We start from the raw sequence: 17,866 nt of genomic DNA, 5'->3' as shown, positions 1-17,866 counted from the left end.
ATCAGGCAGGAAACCCAGCTGAGTCTGCCCCGGTTGTCCCAGTTTAGCTTGGGCACCTCTGTTCCCCTCAGCTGTGATGATGTGCCTCTATCAGTAGGTCAGGAGAGATAAAAGACAATTAAAATTCAACTACCAAAATGACAAAAATCCCCTTTCTGATGGCCTTCACTGATCCAGGTTACAACACAGTACCGCAATTTCTCACACTGGCACAACATGGAGGGTAGTAAATGGCCACAAGTGGGTAAGGATAACTTGGCAGTAGGGGGCTGAACTTCTTCAAGCGTCTTTGCCACTGGAAAAGATGCCTGTGACAGCTGCATTCCCGCTGAACTGACTAACGGAGAGTAAGGGTCACTGGGAAAGGAAGAAAATCACACCTCCGTACAAAGCCAGCAAACTCTCCACAGTGAGGCTTTGCCTGTAAACTGTGGAGAAAAGTCTCCGTTCAGGAGTGTCTAGGAGTTGATTGTTTGGGATCCCTGGGAAGGTGGTCCAGTCCTCTCTGAGCTGGGAGGTGGAAGCTTCGGACTGGAAATACCCTTCTTTTCACAGGCCAGACTGACAATGTGATAGCGCCAATACCTAGGTGCTATCTGTAGTTGGAGGAGCAGGAAGCAGCGGCCTGCCTGGGCAATCATGTTCTGCCTCCTGTCCAGGGAATAAGGAATGGGAAACAATGCATTTTGCTGATTGAACCTGGCCTTGGGGGCACAAATAGTCTGTACCTTCCCTACCTTGAACCAGGTCCGGACTCCTAGGCTTCAAACCAGGAATTATACAGTAGCCTTGGCAGTGCTACTTCATTAGCCTGTAGTGCTGGTGATTAAAAAACAAACCAAAAAAGCCCTGCCTGCTACCATCATTCTTCTTTTTTTTTTTTTTTTCTTTTCCCTGTACACATGCAGGGCTCGCCGTGCTGGCCAGCCCGTGCGGTAGGAAGCCGGGAGGGAGGAGGTGCCAGCAGTATCCCAGCAGAACACTGCAGGCAGGCAGGCCTGGGAGAAACACATCATTTTTGCAGCTGATGCATGCTGAGAGGCCTGCAGTTGTCTGGCATCAGCCAAGGAAGCAAGGTGCACGCTTCAAACGCTGTTTCAGACAGAACGTGGTTTAGCACAGCTTGTGAAACTGTCATGCTTCGCGTATAAGCGGTCACAGATCCGAAAATGCACATTTTTGGCAGAGCAGGTGAATAGCGATGGAAGAGAAGATATCATTCTGGAAGTTTTAGATGAACACAGACAGGCATTAGACTGAATTCGGAAGCAACTGCATGAAATTACCTGGCCTTTCTTATGCAGATGTCATGATCTGATTTTTCCCTCCTGGCTATTAGCAAAGACATTAACTTCTCAATTCTTTTTTCATTTCCTGCTGAAAGATGCTCGTGTTCCTCAGTGGAAGCAAGCTTGTGTGTATACAGCAAGCAAGAAATGCAGTTTGCTGCTGAGCTGTGAGGAAAGATTGCCAGAAAGGAAAGGAAGAGGTCAGTAGGTATTCTGCAGAGACCAGAAAAGGATGTAGATACAGTGAGGAAAATAGAGCAGAGGACCATCAATGAAAAAAGAATACAATGCATTTTATATATATATACATACACATACATACATATTCAGATAAGATTTGATTGACATTGCTATATATTAAAAGTACCCAGGTCCTTCACTGTTTTCTTTTACTACTAAGTTCATTTTTTGTTTATTAAAGGATGTCCTTACTCGTTACATGTAAACAGCAAACTGGAAAGAGAGAGCAAATCGTAGCCATTTCTTTAGTAATCCTGTCTGTATTGGTAAAATCATCTCTGACGTTATTTAGAGAGCTGGCTGGTGCCATGGGGAATCATAATAAAATTGTTTGACAAGTCACAGCAATTTCAAACCGCTAGTCATGAAGACCAGGCTATGCAGTAGTCCCTGAGACACAGAGTGCAGCAATATGGTATCGTACCAGCAAAATAACTCTTCTTGGATTTACACTGTTGCTCTCACTGAATGTATTTCAGGTTCCTTAATTAGACATAAACGACTTTGATATCCCAGATCCGTCATTCACTTGTGGAGTGCTTGAAATATGAGGTCTATGCAGTAATCCACCCCTTTAGAGGATGGAGGGCGACCAATCACAGTCCTGCTGCAGTGAAAATGATCCTTTCACTGAAACTAGGCATCGCTACTAGAAGCAAGCCAGAGGATTTCCAGAGCTGCCGAGCCTCTTCCTTCACCCTCATCCAATAAGCATCTTTCTGGCCTTATTTTCGTAGGCGCAATCAGGCAGCTCACGTGCTGCCTTTCTGTAATTTGGCTGTTAAGGCAGGACAAAAATTCTCTGCAGTAAAGCACAACAAGCAAAAATACTGCTGTTTGTGGGTTTGTTTTTTTTCCATTTGGTCCTGGGCGAGGAGGCACGTTGGGCTGCCTCCAGCCTTGCCCAGGCTGGGAGACTCGCCTTTCCCCATGCAGCGGGTCAGTTTGCCAGGCAACATCCATCCAGCGCCTTATCTCAGAGCAGGTGCTGAGGCGGCTGCCGTCCCTATGGAGATAAGGTGGGGTAGAGACAGATGAGTGCTGGATCAAAGGTTACCCTCTTCCAGGGCTTGAAGTCACCCAGCCTGGGCCATCCCCTTTCCCAGCACTGGCTTGACGGTGACAACCCCCTCCCCGCCCTTCGTACCACACACCTTTTGCAGCGACATGAGCCCAGAGGAGAAGCTCCGCGGTGCAGAGCCTGAAGCTGCACCTGCCTAAGGCTGCGGAGGAGAGATGGACGGAGGGTGCTGCTACCACGGACCTCGCTGGCGGCCAGGGCCTGCGGCGGGGCCGGGCCGGGAGAGCGGCGCCGCTGGCGGCCGCCGGCAGATGGCCCCCGCCGCCACCCTGCCGGCCCCCGCCGCAGCGCCGGGGGCTGCTCGGGGGAAGGAGGGGCCGGCCTCGCCGCGCTGAATTTCCCAGCCCGCTGCCCTCCTCCTCCTCCTCCTCCTTCTCCGCGGCGGGGCGGGCGCGATGGCTCCCTGAGGGGGATGCTCCCGGCCGCCGCCACCTCCTCCTCCTCTGCCCGCCGGCTGCTCGGTGGGCGCGGGCGGGCGGCTCCTAGCGGCTCTGGCGTGGTGAGGAGGCCGGGTCGGGGGTAAGGGCGCCGGCCCTCCCGGGGCGGGGGCAGCCGCCTCCTCCTCCTCCTCCTCCCGCCGGGCGGCGCGGAGGGGCCGGCCGTGTGAGGGGGAAGGAGGGAGCCGGCGCGGGGGCCGTTCCTCACCCTGGAAATGCCCCTCCTGTCCGCGCCGGCAGCCGGGGGCGTCATGTAGCGCAGAGGGAGCGGGCTCGGCGGGGCGGGAGAAGCCCCTTCCCTCCCTCTTTCCCTTTCTCCCTCCTTCCCTCCCTCCGTCCGCCCTCGCCGCACACAGGCAGCGCAGAGCGGCGCGCGGCCGGCCCTCCTCCCCCGCCCCGCCGGGGTGCATGCCCGCCGCGCCTGGCCGAGGGACGGCGCGCCGCTGAAGCAGCCCCCGGGCGCCGGGCAGCACCCCCCGCCCCCGGGCAGCGCCACCATGGCCGAGGAGAGCTCCGACGTCCCCAAAGAGTTGATCGGTAAGGGACGGGGCATGGCGGCGGCGTCGTCCCGGGGGAAGGCGTTGCGGAAAGGGTGGTGGGGGGCGGGGGGCAAGTTTGGAGGCCGCCGTGCGCGACCCCGGGCTGAGGTGGCGGGGATGCGGGGGGAGCCGGGGGGGCCGCGGTGCCGGGTGTGTGTGTGTGCAGCCGGGGGGAGCTCCGCGGGGGATGTTGGGGGAGCCGAGGGGTCTCTGCGGGTGTCGGGGTGGTGGTGGTGGGAGAACTCTGAGGAGCCGCCGGGGGGGCGGCGAGGCCGCGCCGGCTCCGCTGCTGCCTCCTGCGGGGAACGGGCGGGCGGGGGCTGCGGGCCTGCGGCGGGGAGGCGGGGGCGAGCAGCGGCCGTCGCCGTGTCACCGTCCCCGGGGGGTGGTCGAGGGCCTGGCAGGAGAGCGGTGACAGTGCCCCGGCCCGGGACAGCCGCACCGCAGGCCGGCCGGGGCAGGTCCGCCGGGCGCCAGGGGCTGAGGCTGCCGGAGCTGCGGATCTGGTCCTTGGTTTTGATCCGCCCCCCACGGGCTTTGCATACTTTAAGACTCATTTTCCTATGTACGTACGTGCGAGGGTATTTGTAATTAAAGTTTTATGGCCGCATGCACGCAAACCCCCGCGTTCCATGGTAACGCTTAGGGAAATCATAGGTGATGGTAGAGGTCCCTGAAAATGCTGGCGTCGCTGTGGGGGAGCTTTCGATAAACGGGTCATTAACGCGGTACGTTGGTAACCGGTGTCCTTTGGGGTAACAGGTCTGAGGCTTTAGGCCTGGTCCTCAGGCCAAACTTCCTTTGGTTTTAGTTGCAGTTTTGCCTGTTGAAAGAGAGGTCTGAGGATGAATGGTTTATTCTAAAATGTTGCCTTAATGACAGATGGAAACAGAAATTTGTCAGGCAACAAGGTACATGTTGCATTGAATACAGCCCTTAGAAACCTCTCCTAGTTCATTTACACTGTTGCATTTCCTTCAGTTTCGTCAGCTGCTGGGGGGAACTGGCTTTAACATTTATAAAATATTGGTAAAAATCTGGATGGAAAGTTGCAGCTGCCACAGAATTGTTTTCTCTGTAGACAAAATAGCTCTATTTTGCAGTCCTTTTAGTGTGCAAACCGTGGGGTTTGCTTTAGTCTACAGCTTACTACTAAGACATGATGAGCTGGGAAGTGTGCTAGGAGTAGCTGTGGTCAAAACCATGAACTTTTTCTTTTTTAAAATGGCCGGGCATGTTGAGGTGCTAATACACGGTACTTACCGTGGCTCTGCCCTGTACTCTCGTGGCTCTGCCCTGTACTCTCGTGGCTCTGCCCTGTACTCTCGTATGCCATAGGTGAGGTGTGGTGCATATTACAAGGAAGAGCAAAGTGAGCATCTCCACGCATCCCATCCTCTGGTGGTTTTGGACAATTTTAGAAACTATCCCCTATGTCTTGGTTCCCTGCACCCACCCAGCATGCTTTGTCAAGGGCTGTTCTGGGGCATGGGGATCTGTTCATGTAGTTTGGTTTGATATCTATCAATATTGTGGTGTCTGCGCGTTAAAATTTAACCTTTTAAATAGACTTTTTGTAGTAACCCTATGTTTTGAGAACAGGATGAAAGGATGTGCCTTAGCACTTAGTGATTGGAGTGTGAAGATTAAACTGGGGCTAGGAGTGTTTGAGCTGCAGTTTTTGTTCTGTTACTCACTTCCCGTGTGACCTTTGTCAGGTCTCGTAGGTCATACATAGTCTTCAAAAAACCCTTTCTTTACTGTTGGCTTACCTGTATCTGCTCCTTCTGAGGTGTGGGTATCTGAAGGCAGGCACTCATGGTCCAGTGTTAAAAACGACATAAAGTAAGCACTTTAAAATACAAGCTTTAATGTTGTGTTTCCGTCTCTCAGTCTGAAAAACGGCTTTGGAAGTCCACTTGCTGCTGATGTGTAAGGAAGTGTCCTCAGCACATGGGGAATATTTATGAAATCTATATCTTAACTCTTTGAAGAAGCGTTTCTAGCCCTTTCCGGCAGATAGAGCCTCGGAGGGAGCTGAGATCCTGACGCTCTGCGGGGTCGTCTCAGGTGCCAGACCTTTCTCTGCCTATCGCTTGTTGAAGTTTGAGCGCTGTAGATGAAGGCTTGCAGTCATTCCCACTGCTGCTCTGTGGGACAGTGAAGGGAAGTGGGTCTCCCCATGCCGGTGCCTCAGGAGGAAGTCCCTTGCTAGGCGCAGGCACTGGGAGCTGTTTGTGTGAGAGGAGAAACCAAAAGGCAGAGGCTGGGGGTGAGGGTAAAGTAGCAGAGACAGCAGTAATACCTTTCCTTCTGCAAGGTGGTAGGACTTGATGAAAAAGACTGCGTGGTCAGCTTGCTTCTGGTTCCCAAGCAGGGACGGCAAGACCAGAATTAGGCATTACCCATGGGAGAGGAAGCCTCGGGATAAGAGTTCATGTGGGGAGGATGGGGCTGGACTTTCCCCCGGGCTTTGCTTACCTGGCTGCTCAGAGAGCTTGCAGCCTGGCTCCTGACCAAGTGGTTGCCCGGGGAGCTGGCCGCGCTGGCCGTCTGCCACGGGGCTGCCCGTGGCTTGGGGCAGGCTTCTGGCTGGGCAAGCCGCTGCTACCGAGGAGCTTTTGTTTCCTGATAGGAAAATTAAAATTCCTGGGGAAAACATGCCGATTCTGCAGAAAGAGCTCTTTCTGGTGGAGAGTGGCTCCGACCAGGCGCATTTCTGACTTGCACACCCTCCTGCCCTGCAGGCAGAACACTGTGGCCTGGGCTAAATGTCCAGGCTTAATAAATGGTGTGTTGTTTGTGCTAACACATGCTGGCTACCAGACGAAAATTGTGCAGAGAAGTGCTATACACAGTGCTATAATTAAAAGCCTTGGGAAGAGCCCATTATCTTCAATTTTAGCCTTTAAACTTTAACGTGCACTAGGGCAAAGTGTATGTCTGGGGAGGGTGGAGACTTGCCCTTTACAGATGCCAGTTGTAGTGTTGGAAATAGGTTAATGTGTTTAAAAGATTCCTTTCTCATTCCTTTTCTGTGGGGGCTGGGGAGTGAAATTTACGGAAGGTGCCAAATTGGCTCTTCTAGATGAACTCCTCTGTTTATCTCCCAATTACATCAGTGTCAGTAGTTGTATAAGCTTTCCGACATGGTTCCCTATTTACGCTTTCCTTTCAGGCCAGGATGGAAACCTTTAGGGGAGAGACTGGTTCATTTGCTTCTTGGCAGAGACCGCGTATACACGTGTATGCCTCTTAAGTATTAAAACATTATGGCTATCAATGTAACTTTGGTGTTGGCACCATGGCTACATTGTCGTTGAGACTTGGACCCAGACCAGCGTTGCCTTCCATAGCATCCACTGCATAGCTGTCTGGCTGTAGTATCTGGAAGTCTGCTTGATTTGCTTTGCAACATTAAATGTGTAGAGTGCAAAATGTGCGAACACTGGCTTTTCCATTATCGGACCCATTTAGCCTCCCTGATATTAACAACAACAGGCTAAAATTTCTGCAATGCAAGAAGCTAATTGGCTTTAGCAAACTTTCACGTACAAATAAAAGCAGGTGAGGAATTCGTTGTATTTTCCCAGAGAGCTAAGCAGTGCTGAGGGTTGTCTTGGGAATGTTTTTGATGTGTAAGTAGTGCTGGAAAGAAATATCAAATTATGTTTAGAATCCTGGCATATGAAATCGATAATCCTATTATAGTAGACATAAACTGTTGTGTAGATGACATACTTACAAAAATTCTACTTGGGTTAGGTTGTGTTTAGCACTGGTGTGTGTGCTTGAGACTTCCATGAGTGCAAGCGGTTGAACAACATAACTCTGAGTCTTCCTGAAAAATTGACAGTGATATCTGTTCCCTTCTCATTTTGATATTGAAGGTATTTAATTAAGGTATTTTTTTTTTATTTCAGAAAGCGTCAGGGATGTTATTGGGAGGAAAATTAAAATTTCTGTCAAGAAGAAAGTAAAGCTGGAAACCAAGGGAGATAAAGTGGATAACAAAATACTTGTAAGTATGATAGAATGACTCTGATTACATACGTGAAAGAAAAGACAGTATATTTTCAGAAGGCATTAATTCGCCTCTGGAAGGATTCTTTGAACTGTGTGTGTGCCATAAGATACGCGTATTGCTTATTTTCCTACTTTCTTGCCAGCCTGCATAGCAAGTTCATGCGCAGATATGTACATGTACATACATGTTTATCACTGAGTTATTCTTCAGAGTTTAGGGTATTGTGTTGTGGACTGATGCTAAAGCAAGCTGTTATTAGAACCTGTTCTAAAGTAATTTGCTGCTTTTGCTGCTTAGGTTTCCCTTTTACATCTGTAGGAATTTTCAGTGGACAAGAAATGCAAAATGAAGCAGGGAGAATTACTTATCTTTTGAGAATCTTCTGAGGCTGTTATGCAGTGAAGAGTAACAGTAAAACTGTTGTGCTTTTTGAACTTAAATGACTATTTGTACTTTTTATTATTCTTTGTTAAGTCATACGTATGCATTTTAAAAGAAATGCTTAATGTGTGGGATCCTCCATTGTCATTCCTAAAACTGTAGTGGAGGAAAGTGTCAAATTAATCTCACTTAAGTATGCTTTCCTGTTTTCTTGAGAATAGTTTTTCTGGCCTCTCTTGATAAGAAAAAAGCTGTAGTAATGAGGTGGTATGCTTGGAACTTTATTTCTTTGTTCTTTTGATACCCCTCTATCAGGACAACTAGAATAACAAACACAAATAACTACAGTGCTGCTATCATATTTTGCAAGATATTTGAGATTTGGTGCTTTGTGTCAGTAAAAATGCTATTGCATAGTTGAAAGTTTCATTGCCAAAGCCGATTCTAGGTGCGTGCCCCATGAGATATTTTATTTTGTCTTTAAAAACCGCAGCTTATTAATCAGTTCTGAATAATCTTCATGAAGTACATGTTGCATATCCCTGGGCAGTAAAGCTGTTGATAATGGTTTACTTTTCGTCGAGAGCAGCTACTTAAAGAATTTGAAATATTTTCTGCATAATATCTATCCATGTTATATGTAGCTCCTGTGTCTACAGTTTGTATTTCTATACTGGAAATAGGTAGAGTATGTGAATGTTGATTGATTGTCTCTATTTATTTGAACACCATATTTATAGGGAAGGCTGACAGTTTCACTGAAGCAGTAACACTTGATTGACCTACTGACTTACACAGAATCATTACAGTTCTCAATAGTGAAATAGATTGTGGAAATACTGAAATAGTGTTCCGATCTGAAGGGACAAAAAGCATTTCAAGCTTTGAAGTGCCAGTGAAGTTTCTGAGGGAGGTACTACTCAGCAGCAGTGCCTAAATGCGATGACTTGGATTTTATTTTTTTTTCTCTCTTTAATCTTCTGAACTCCCAGGTGGGGGACTTCTACCTTTTATGACTGAAGAGGAACTGAAAGGGAGAGAACCTCTTTAAGGGGTTCACAAGTTAGTGAGCACTTCTTGTGTGCGTGCATGTTGTCTTCAGTGCACAGCATGAGGCTTTCAAGGGGATGAATTGCTGGCGGGGGTGTTGTCTGGTAGAACCATTTATTCTTTGATGCAGAAATGTGGAGGATTTATATGGCAAAAAAAAAAAGAGGATGTTTTCATGGTTAGAGAAATTGACTGTTGACTGCTGGGGTTGGATTTTGTGTTTTCTTCTGCCAAAAAAGGAAACTGCCCTGTGAAGCTGTACAAATCACTAATGATGAGTTTTTACAACATTTCTCTAATTGCATGTGGGTATGTATTGCAAAACTGTCGAGTATTGTCTGCTGTGGCAGAGGCCAGTGGAGGCTGAGGTTCCTTTTGAGGATGAAGAGTTCTCTGAAATGCAGAGTGCTCTGAAAAAAATGACACCAGCGACACCTTAAGCCGAGTACCTCAAATTAGTGGAGACTTTTTGGCCTTACTGTGTCTACGCAGTCTCACTTCTTACCTGTCAAGTAGAGGAGATATACCCTCCTCTTACCAAAAGAGTGATGCTGAAAATAAATAACCTTGCTTCAGAGATATGCAGGTGCTTAATGCTGTATGGCACAGGAAAGCTGCCAACAAAATTAAGAATTTTTGTACTTCAAGATGGGACTTAGCAATATTCAGTAAATAATGCATCTGGCCACATTCTGACCAGGGCAGGTAAAACTGAATACTGAATTGCTATGCCTTGGGTGAGCATGTCAAACTGAATGCTGAATGAAGCGTTGGCGCAAACGCAATTCAGTAATTAAAGACTATATCCTTACGTGCATGCACCAGAGGGCTCAAATGTGATTGCACAGGCAACCTTCATGCCAGCACTCCTCGACTCCCGAGGGCTTAGTTTTGAAATGTTAATCTTCTTCTGAGCATGGTCTCTTGAGTGCACGTGTGCCAATGAATTATTTTGAAATTTTAGTTTAAATTTTATTAGTAGTTGGGTGTTTACAAGCAAATGAGGTAGTATGCACTGGGTCCAGCACAAATTACCAGTTACTTTCAGTCTAGCTAACCCCAGAGCCGTGGTGGAATGTGCTCAAGGTTTTAGAGGAGGTTGATCACAGAGGTTGGCACTGGGCCCTGGCACCCAAATCTGCTCTTTAATTAAATGATCTCTCATCCTTCCTTCCTAGTAAAATCCAGCAAAATCAGTACCACTTTGAGAAAGGGAGATTATTTAAAAATGACTGCACTTCGCAGGTAACTATAAAAACACTTGACTTCTGGCCCTGTTGTTCCCAGTGTATTCAAGGTCCAGAGTACTAGAATCTGGATATAACCATCTACTAAAGTCACTCTGCTCTAGGAAATTCCTCTGATAATTAAGGTGAAAATTGGAATCTGAGACTAAAGAAAAAACAGTGCAAAAAAAATTGTGTTGCTTGAAATAAGGTCCCTATGTTAAAGTGGTGAAATTGGTGAGTAAAGTGCATGCTTGCCATAAGGTGCTTTAGGATCTCAGCTCTGGGTGCCAGAGTTTGGAAATTATGACTAGGTTTTGATGTAAGACAGTATTTTTCTTTCTTTTCAGTCTGCACAACGAGCTTGCCATCTCAGTAATCTCAATTTGCAGTTACTTAGTTTTTCAATTAGTCATAATGATGCAAACCAGTAAACGTGGCGAGTTGCTCAGCTGCCTCTGGTCTGCTGGTACCAGGCCTCAGGTATGCAGGCAGCAAACTGGTAACCAGCTTGAATGGGCAGAAGATCAGTTTTTTGAGCAATTAGGACCAAACCCCAGCCCTATCCAAGCCTTCTTTATACTGTAACACAGCAAAGCTGCCATTAGGGAGAGCAAGGAAACACTCAGGTGTAGAGGAAACCTTGAATGGCGACAAGACACCGAGGAGGAGCTGCCCCATGGGGCAAGGGGGGCAGGCATCGTGGGCCTCCCCGATGGCCAGCGAAGTAAGCAGAGCCCACTGGTGGCAGCCGGGGACAGCCGTGCTCTGGTGATCGCTGTCTGGGCTGTAGTGAGACCCAAGGTCAAGCCAGAGAGTCGGATCAGTGGGACAGGCTCAGCTGAGAAAATAGATGGACACGGGCGTAGCTGTGGCTTTGTTCTGTCTGGGGCCAAGTGTCGGAGCTCCGGAGCAATATGGGGAACCCCAGTCAAGGCTTCTCACAGCTTTTTGGGTCATACATCTGCACCATGTCAGAGCTGGCCTTGGGTACAGGCAGACAAACTTCTGCAGAGCCCTTGGGCAAGCCTCCCTGGCTGGCTCCAGGTGGCCCTCAGCCAGAGGCAGAGTACTGCTGCAGGAGCACACCCTGCTGTGTTTGCCTTCAGTATGGTTCTTGCCACAGTAGTCTTACTGGGTTAAAATAGATAAGGATGTCACTATTTTGTAATCTGGTCGAGGATTGCTTTGGTTTTGTGGGATTGTTTTGTTTAAACCCGCTTTCTTAGGAGGACAAGGTTTAAGGCATCATGCTGAGAGGCTGCTGCGTTCCTCCTCGCACTGATAATTGCTGACCTTCTCTCTAGTTTCAACACAAGCTGATGGGTATGTAGAGGTCGCAGCTGTAACGATAATAGTGTCGGTTTTGCGTATGTGTGTGGGAAGCAGTCAGAAAAAGAAGAAAAACTTTACACCTACTCCCTCCCCTCAGGGCCCCACCTTTTAGAACCACAAGGGATCAGGCAGAATGCCCTGTCCATAAGAGAGATTTCAATATTTAGCTTTTTAACCCAGAGGCCTCAGTGGTTATCAGATTATCACCTACAGACGAACCCTGGCAGGAAACCAGGCTTCTTAATTTTGGTGTTTGTGGTGTTGCTTTCTCCCTCCCCTGCTCCCCAGAATACTCATGGTATCTGTACGGTGCTTTTCTGAAGATTTCCCATGGCGATTTCTTCCAGTCAGATTTGTTGTAATTGGTAGTAATCACTGACAAGTTGAAATTGTAAGATAAAAGCAACATGTTAAATATGCCTGACCAGCTTGTTATGAAATACCAATGTTTTCAGGAGTGGCTCATGACAGGCCAGAATTCAGGATTCTTCTTACTTTTTGTTTCTTTACTATTAATAAAAGGGAATACTCCTAGTCTAGTTGCCTTTGAGATTAGTTTTCCTTTCCAAAATATTATTTTAGGCATCAAAAGTGAGGAAATACTGGCATCACATAATTGCTCTCTATATGGTTTGTCTGGGTTTTTTTCCTTTGTTTATGGGTTTTTTGTTTTGTTTTGGGGTTTGGGTTTTTTTTTAATGTTTTCCTAACCTTAAGGTCATAGAATAGTGTGATGTGATGTAGTGACCACGAGCACTCTATTAAGAAATTGCACTGAGGAATTTCTGTTATGCTGCTCCCCCGGGTCATTTATGTTCTCTCTGTTAAAATATCACAGTGCTACTTCTGGAACTGGGACAGTTGCTTCAGTGGGTGGCTCTCCTCAAAATGTATTCTATGCCTAACATGGATTCACTGGGAGTAATTTGTATGTCCTTGTCACTTTCTTTGGGACATGTGTTTCCATGGGCTTTTAAAACAAAATTCGTGGACTCCTGTCAAATAGGTTTATATTTGTTCTGTGCACATGGTCTGAGGCTTCATGTTCTGCTTCTGAAGACTCACTTATAAAGGCTCAAATTCTATTTAAAAAAATTTACCTGTATTTGCTTTTAATGGAGCAATTATGGCTGCCTTGTTCATTGTCTGTGTGGCCTGTGAATACTGGTTGGACAACCTGACTGACTGTACCGAAGCAGCTGAGAAAAGCGTGTGTGAGCTGCTGCGCCTTTTGAGCTGTAAGGATGGCAGCCTCCGGGTAGAGGCGGTAATATTTTGCACTGCCAAAACTATTTTGGGATTAAAAGTTCTGGCACTTGTTTTCCATTGCTCATCTTTTGCCTTGATCCATCCATGATATTCTATTCAAATAGAGATGAATTTCTCTTATCTATCTAGGTGCAAATGTCTTGCCTTAAAAATATGCACTTACATTAAATCACTAAGAGCATGAAGCTCACAGGGTTGTCCAAGGTTAGTTTTACATAAAATGTGTGCAATCTCACACGTTATATCATGACAGCTGGTGTGTGATAATGATGTTAAATATGGACATTCTTTTAAAATAATGGTGTTTCCTCTTCTCTGCCCAGAACACTGAGTGTTATGACATATATCTTAAGCGTGTGTTTATGAAGACGAAAGGAAGTAGGTGTTGGTACATCCCTCATGTCAGGAAATCTAAATGAAGTGAGGTAGAGTAATCAAAAATACTTATAAGTGAAAATGTATTTTAATACATTTACAAGGCGCCTCTTAAAAAACAGTTGAACTGTGGCCAATAAGATTGCTACAGAAAACGGAAATAATAAGAGTACTGCTGGAAAGAGAATTTATTAATCCAGTCATGCAGTTGTATATAGTCCCAAAGTAGGTACTGTTTAAAAAAATACTAACTTATGTGCAAGTTTTACGGAAATCTAGGTTTATGTTATACAATATATGTTACTTCTTAACCGGTGGGAGGATTTAAAGATCTAACATTCTGATGCTGTGATGGTGCATGCAAATGTTGAAAACGAAATCCTCTTTGTTGAGATCTTTCCACTTCTAGGAGGGGAAACTGGCCGTCAGTGGAACTAACTAAGTTGAGAGGAATGTTTCCCTTTTCTTTGGGAAATACACTTTTTTCTATAAACAATACACTGTAAATAAATACATGTTTTTCTATAATGTATTCTTTGCATGCTTTGGAAGGATGGTATTACTGTTACATCAGAAGAGCTGCTTGCTTACTCTCCATTTCTTTTGTTTTGGGCAACTGGTACATGTAGGGAAAGGTAAGAAAAGGTAGCTCATCTTTCTGTGCCCTGAAAGTACCTGCCTTTGCTTTGTCTCATGTACTTTGCATGTGCACACCCACCTGCGGGCGTATATATTCTTATCTGTGTTCTGGAAGGAGGAAATGTAAACATTATCTCACCCTTCGCAGCTTCTGGTTTTCTGTTCACAGCTCTAACAGCTATCAGGAAAAAAGGAGTGGTGGGAGGCAGGAATCCACTATGGCTCTGGGATCTTTCCTCCTGTCAATTTTTCATAACCCAATTAAAAAACATTTTTTTAAAACTGTCACACTCTTTCTACTTCTTTTGCTGAATACATAATGTACCAAAGTGGTTTGCTAATGTAGTTTTGTTTCTAGAGGGCCTGACTCCCTGCCACCATTACTTGTGAAATGGAGCTTTCCTAAGCAAGGATTTGCATTGAAATCTGTGTGTAAAAGTGGCAGAAGACTGACTATTACATATAATTTCCCAAAAGCTGGAAATAAAAAATAGAAAATGAACATTAGGGTCAACTTCTTGTCTCAGTCACTTTTCTCTACTGATGGCTTTTTTTTATTCTCTAAGAAAGAGAAAGCTTGGAAGGGAACAGAACATGTATTTGGTAGACCAATATAAATGCAAAAACCTTGTTCATATTTGTTGGCTTTTTGTTCTTTTTTTTTTTATTTTTTTCTCTCATGGCTTGTTTTGTCTGCCTGAAGTTACTTATTCTAACAAAAGACTTCTCATGCAGGGAATGTGGTTCACGTTACTGTAAGTGGTGTGGAGGATGCAGTAAGCTTGAGAAAGTCTGCAAGGGCTGCTAATTGAAAAGTTAGCACAGCGTACTGCGAAAAATGCTGCTTGTTGTTCAGAGCCCCTCTCTTCAGCCATTGTTGTGGTGGAAAAATTGGTGAACATCGCTGATTTGTCTGATTATTAAAGTACTTACTTTGGATCACCTATAATTCTGCTTCATTTTTTTCTCGTGGTGGTGGTAATTTAATTCTGTGTAAAGTAATTACAGGCCCAGGATGTAAAATTATTCTTTAAATATAACCGCTGCTAACTGCACTTCATACTGCTACCATAGTCCCCAAGCTGATTTCTGCCCTTGTTCCTGTCTAATCTCTCCCTGTGTCTGGAATACCCACTCTGTGGCAACTCACGAATATCTTTTTGTTAATGATAGCTTCCCTAATTTGAACATTTAAGGTAACAAACTACTGGAAATTTAATTATAAGAGCCAGAGTTCTGATAACCAAACACTCCTGAAACAGACCTAAGAAAATTAATTGGCCTGCTGGGTGAGGGAAGAGCTACCCTGGCTTGGGGACTTGGGGTTGTAGAATAAGGTCTAAGTAGCTGCGGGGTGTGATTATTTTTTTTTTTTTTTTAATGTTAGCAAACTGAAACAAGTTTGTGCTGGTTGGTACAAAGTTTGGAGAAGAAGTCGCATCACCTGTGGTGAGTGTGGGATAGGTGGTTGCCTGGCCCATTGGGACCAGGGCAGTTGCTTCTGGGAGTGCGATGGACAGGTGGGCTTTTAGCAAAGGGGAAGGTGGGTCCACATGTCCTGTGTGGCTAATGCAAAGGTGCCTGCAGGATAGTAACTGTGAGCAAGCAAGGAGCAGCTCTCACTTGGGCAGGTTGTGTTTCTGGATCTTCTTTGCAAAGTGACCTTTATTTTTAAAAAAAAAAAAAAAAAATAAAAAAAAAATTGTGGGCTGGGCTCGTGGGTGCTGGATGTTGTGCAGTTTATTCCCTTGGCTGACAAGTGGCATTTGTATCCTTGCATATAGTAGAAGGCCTGTGTGACAGCAGGATGGGCTTCAGAAAGTGTGTATTTGTGGATGGAAAACAGAAGGGGAGAGGCTGGGTCTATTTTCCCCTTAGGATTTCTGTCCTGCATTCCTTTTTCAAGTGGTGTTTGTTTCTGTGCTTTTTACATAGGTCAATGACTGGATTTAATTTTTTTTTCCCCTCTTTCCGCAGTTAAAGCGGTGGTTAGCAGCGTGCTGCCTGCGAGGTGGGCAGCAGTGTGGTTAGGATGTCTGGAAGCACTCTAATAGCCAGGGCTTCGGAGGCTGAGGTCACTTGGAGCAAGCCATTTCCATTTCATGCTCCTAAGTGCTTGAAAGATGCTTGTCAGACGCATGTCTTTATGGATTAAGCACTTTGGGTACATGTCTCTTTCTTTGAACACATCCTCAGCTCCCTGATTGAACAGCATCTGCCCCTTGTACCTAAAACTTTGACAAACCATTGCTTTTGTAGAGCTTCGTGAAATCTGGGGGATTTGAGATAAGTTACGACTACCTACTTATTCTTGGGGCATGTGAGGAAACAAGGTGGTGTAGCTGCTGCTGAGTTGTTTCTACCCAGATCTGATTAGGGGGAGTGAATGGCCATTGACCCTGATCTGAATTGGGAGATGGGGCACCGCTGTGTTTGTTCAGGGTCGACCTTTGAATGAAGGCTTCTCCCTCTCTGCCTTCAAGGCCATTAAGCAAGACCGAAACTATTCATACAAAACTATTGATAAAGGGGAAGCATTTCACAGGCTCATCTCTTAACAAACAAAAAAAAGCCTGGTGCTTAAGAATGATACCAACTTACAGCCTTGAATGTGAGCTTCTACTCTGAAGCAGAGCTTGAGGAGCCTTAGATGTGGGGCAGTGAAGGTAGGTCAATACAGATGGTTGGATTTTTAGTGCAGCCAACTTTAACTGAAGATCTTCTCTCTCGGTGTTTACGATGATGCCAGTAAATATTTGAAGAAATGCCTAGCTTTGTTAGGTACTGATGCGCTGTTGAGTAATAATTTCTGCAGTCTTAGTAAGCTTCTTCATATTCCAAATCTAAAATATGTGTTTTATATTATTATTACTTTTAAAAGTGTAGCACAGAAAATGTATTTGAAATATAACAAGCATTTTTCTTGACTCTGTCACTGTTCACATTTGCACCTTGCAAGTGTCAGAAAAGCAGTGTTTGGGCTTTGGGCTTCCTGCTCTCTCATCTCAAGGTGCTGGAACGCCTGCATTTTTTGTGAAGCATAGCAACATATGCTGTGTACACTTGTTGCGTACACTGTGTGTATGGTGCCTTTCCTACCTTTCCATCTGCCTCTTTGCTCTCCTGCCACCTTCTGTGCTTTAGGAAGTCCTCAGAAACTTTCCTATATGTAACTACTGTCAGGACTAGGGTTTGCTTTTTAGTCTACCTCTTCTCTTACACTAGTATCCCCATTTTCCCAACAGTGTATTCCTCCGCTAATGTTTCCTTTCCCCACAGAGGTAATACAAACATCCCCAAAGACCTTAGTATCCCCACAAATATGTGGGGACAGAACATAATGTTGCTATGCTAAAAAATATTAATGGCTTCCATAAATTTCTTTGTTCTGTTACAATTGTACCTGATCCTGCTAGCCAAGTTCTCTGCTTCCTTGTTGTCTGGTTTCATCAAAACCTGTGCTAGATCTATGTTGTTTGTGTCATGGAATCAGTTTGGTTTATGCTGGGCATTATGGGACTGTGTTAGTATAATTGGGCTGTGGGTTCTTTCTGCCTTTGCCAAGGCAGCTTTCTTAGGTAAAGAAAATAATAAAAATACTGCTGGCATCGCAAGAGAGTACTGCAAAAATTACGGTTGCCTTGAGGGGAAGCAAGATAGTATGATGGGCACAACTTGCCTCTGGCATTGCTCTCTCCATCTCTCTAAGTAGATGAGCTGTTGGGTTGAAAAAAGTGGAAAAAAAAAAATAAATGAAAAAAACAAAACAAGTAAAGAACTGTAGTATAACATGGCAATTTAAATGCAATTACCTGATGTGGATAGTGCCAGAGCAGTCTAAAATACTGTAAAATAGTTTTAAAAGTTAATCTGTGAATACAATGCTGAGTTGCCCAATTTTTATATTTTTCTCTTTGCTTTGGGAAGACGTTTTCTAAGAGATTTGACTCCGCAGCATAATTTTAACTGTTGTCTTAT

General features: G+C 45.5%; 1 protein-coding gene across 5 annotated transcripts in view; it reads left to right on the top strand.

Annotated features, from left to right (window-relative positions):
* The first annotated feature begins 3,310 nt into the window (after positions 1 to 3,310).
* Positions 3,311 to 17,866, top strand: part of CARMIL1 (capping protein regulator and myosin 1 linker 1) — a 202,066-nt gene continuing 187,510 nt past the window's right edge. For 4 of the 5 annotated variants that reach the window (XM_074576488.1, XM_074576486.1, XM_074576487.1 and 1 more), the window contains exons 1-2: positions 3,314 to 3,584; positions 7,510 to 7,607. In XM_074576488.1, coding sequence (XP_074432589.1) covers positions 3,545 to 3,584; positions 7,510 to 7,607 — 138 coding nt within the window. In that variant the 5' untranslated portion in view covers positions 3,314 to 3,544. Of the gene's footprint in view, positions 3,585 to 7,509; positions 7,608 to 17,866 lie in introns of all 5 variants that reach the window. The other variant, XM_074576489.1, reaches the window with a different exon arrangement.

The sequence above is a fragment of the Larus michahellis genome, chromosome 2, assembly GCF_964199755.1.
Source record: "Larus michahellis chromosome 2, bLarMic1.1, whole genome shotgun sequence".
Lineage (NCBI taxonomy): Eukaryota > Metazoa > Chordata > Aves > Charadriiformes > Laridae > Larus > Larus michahellis.
Note: the sequence above shows the minus strand (reverse complement) of the source record. Positions and strands in the feature narration are given on the sequence as shown.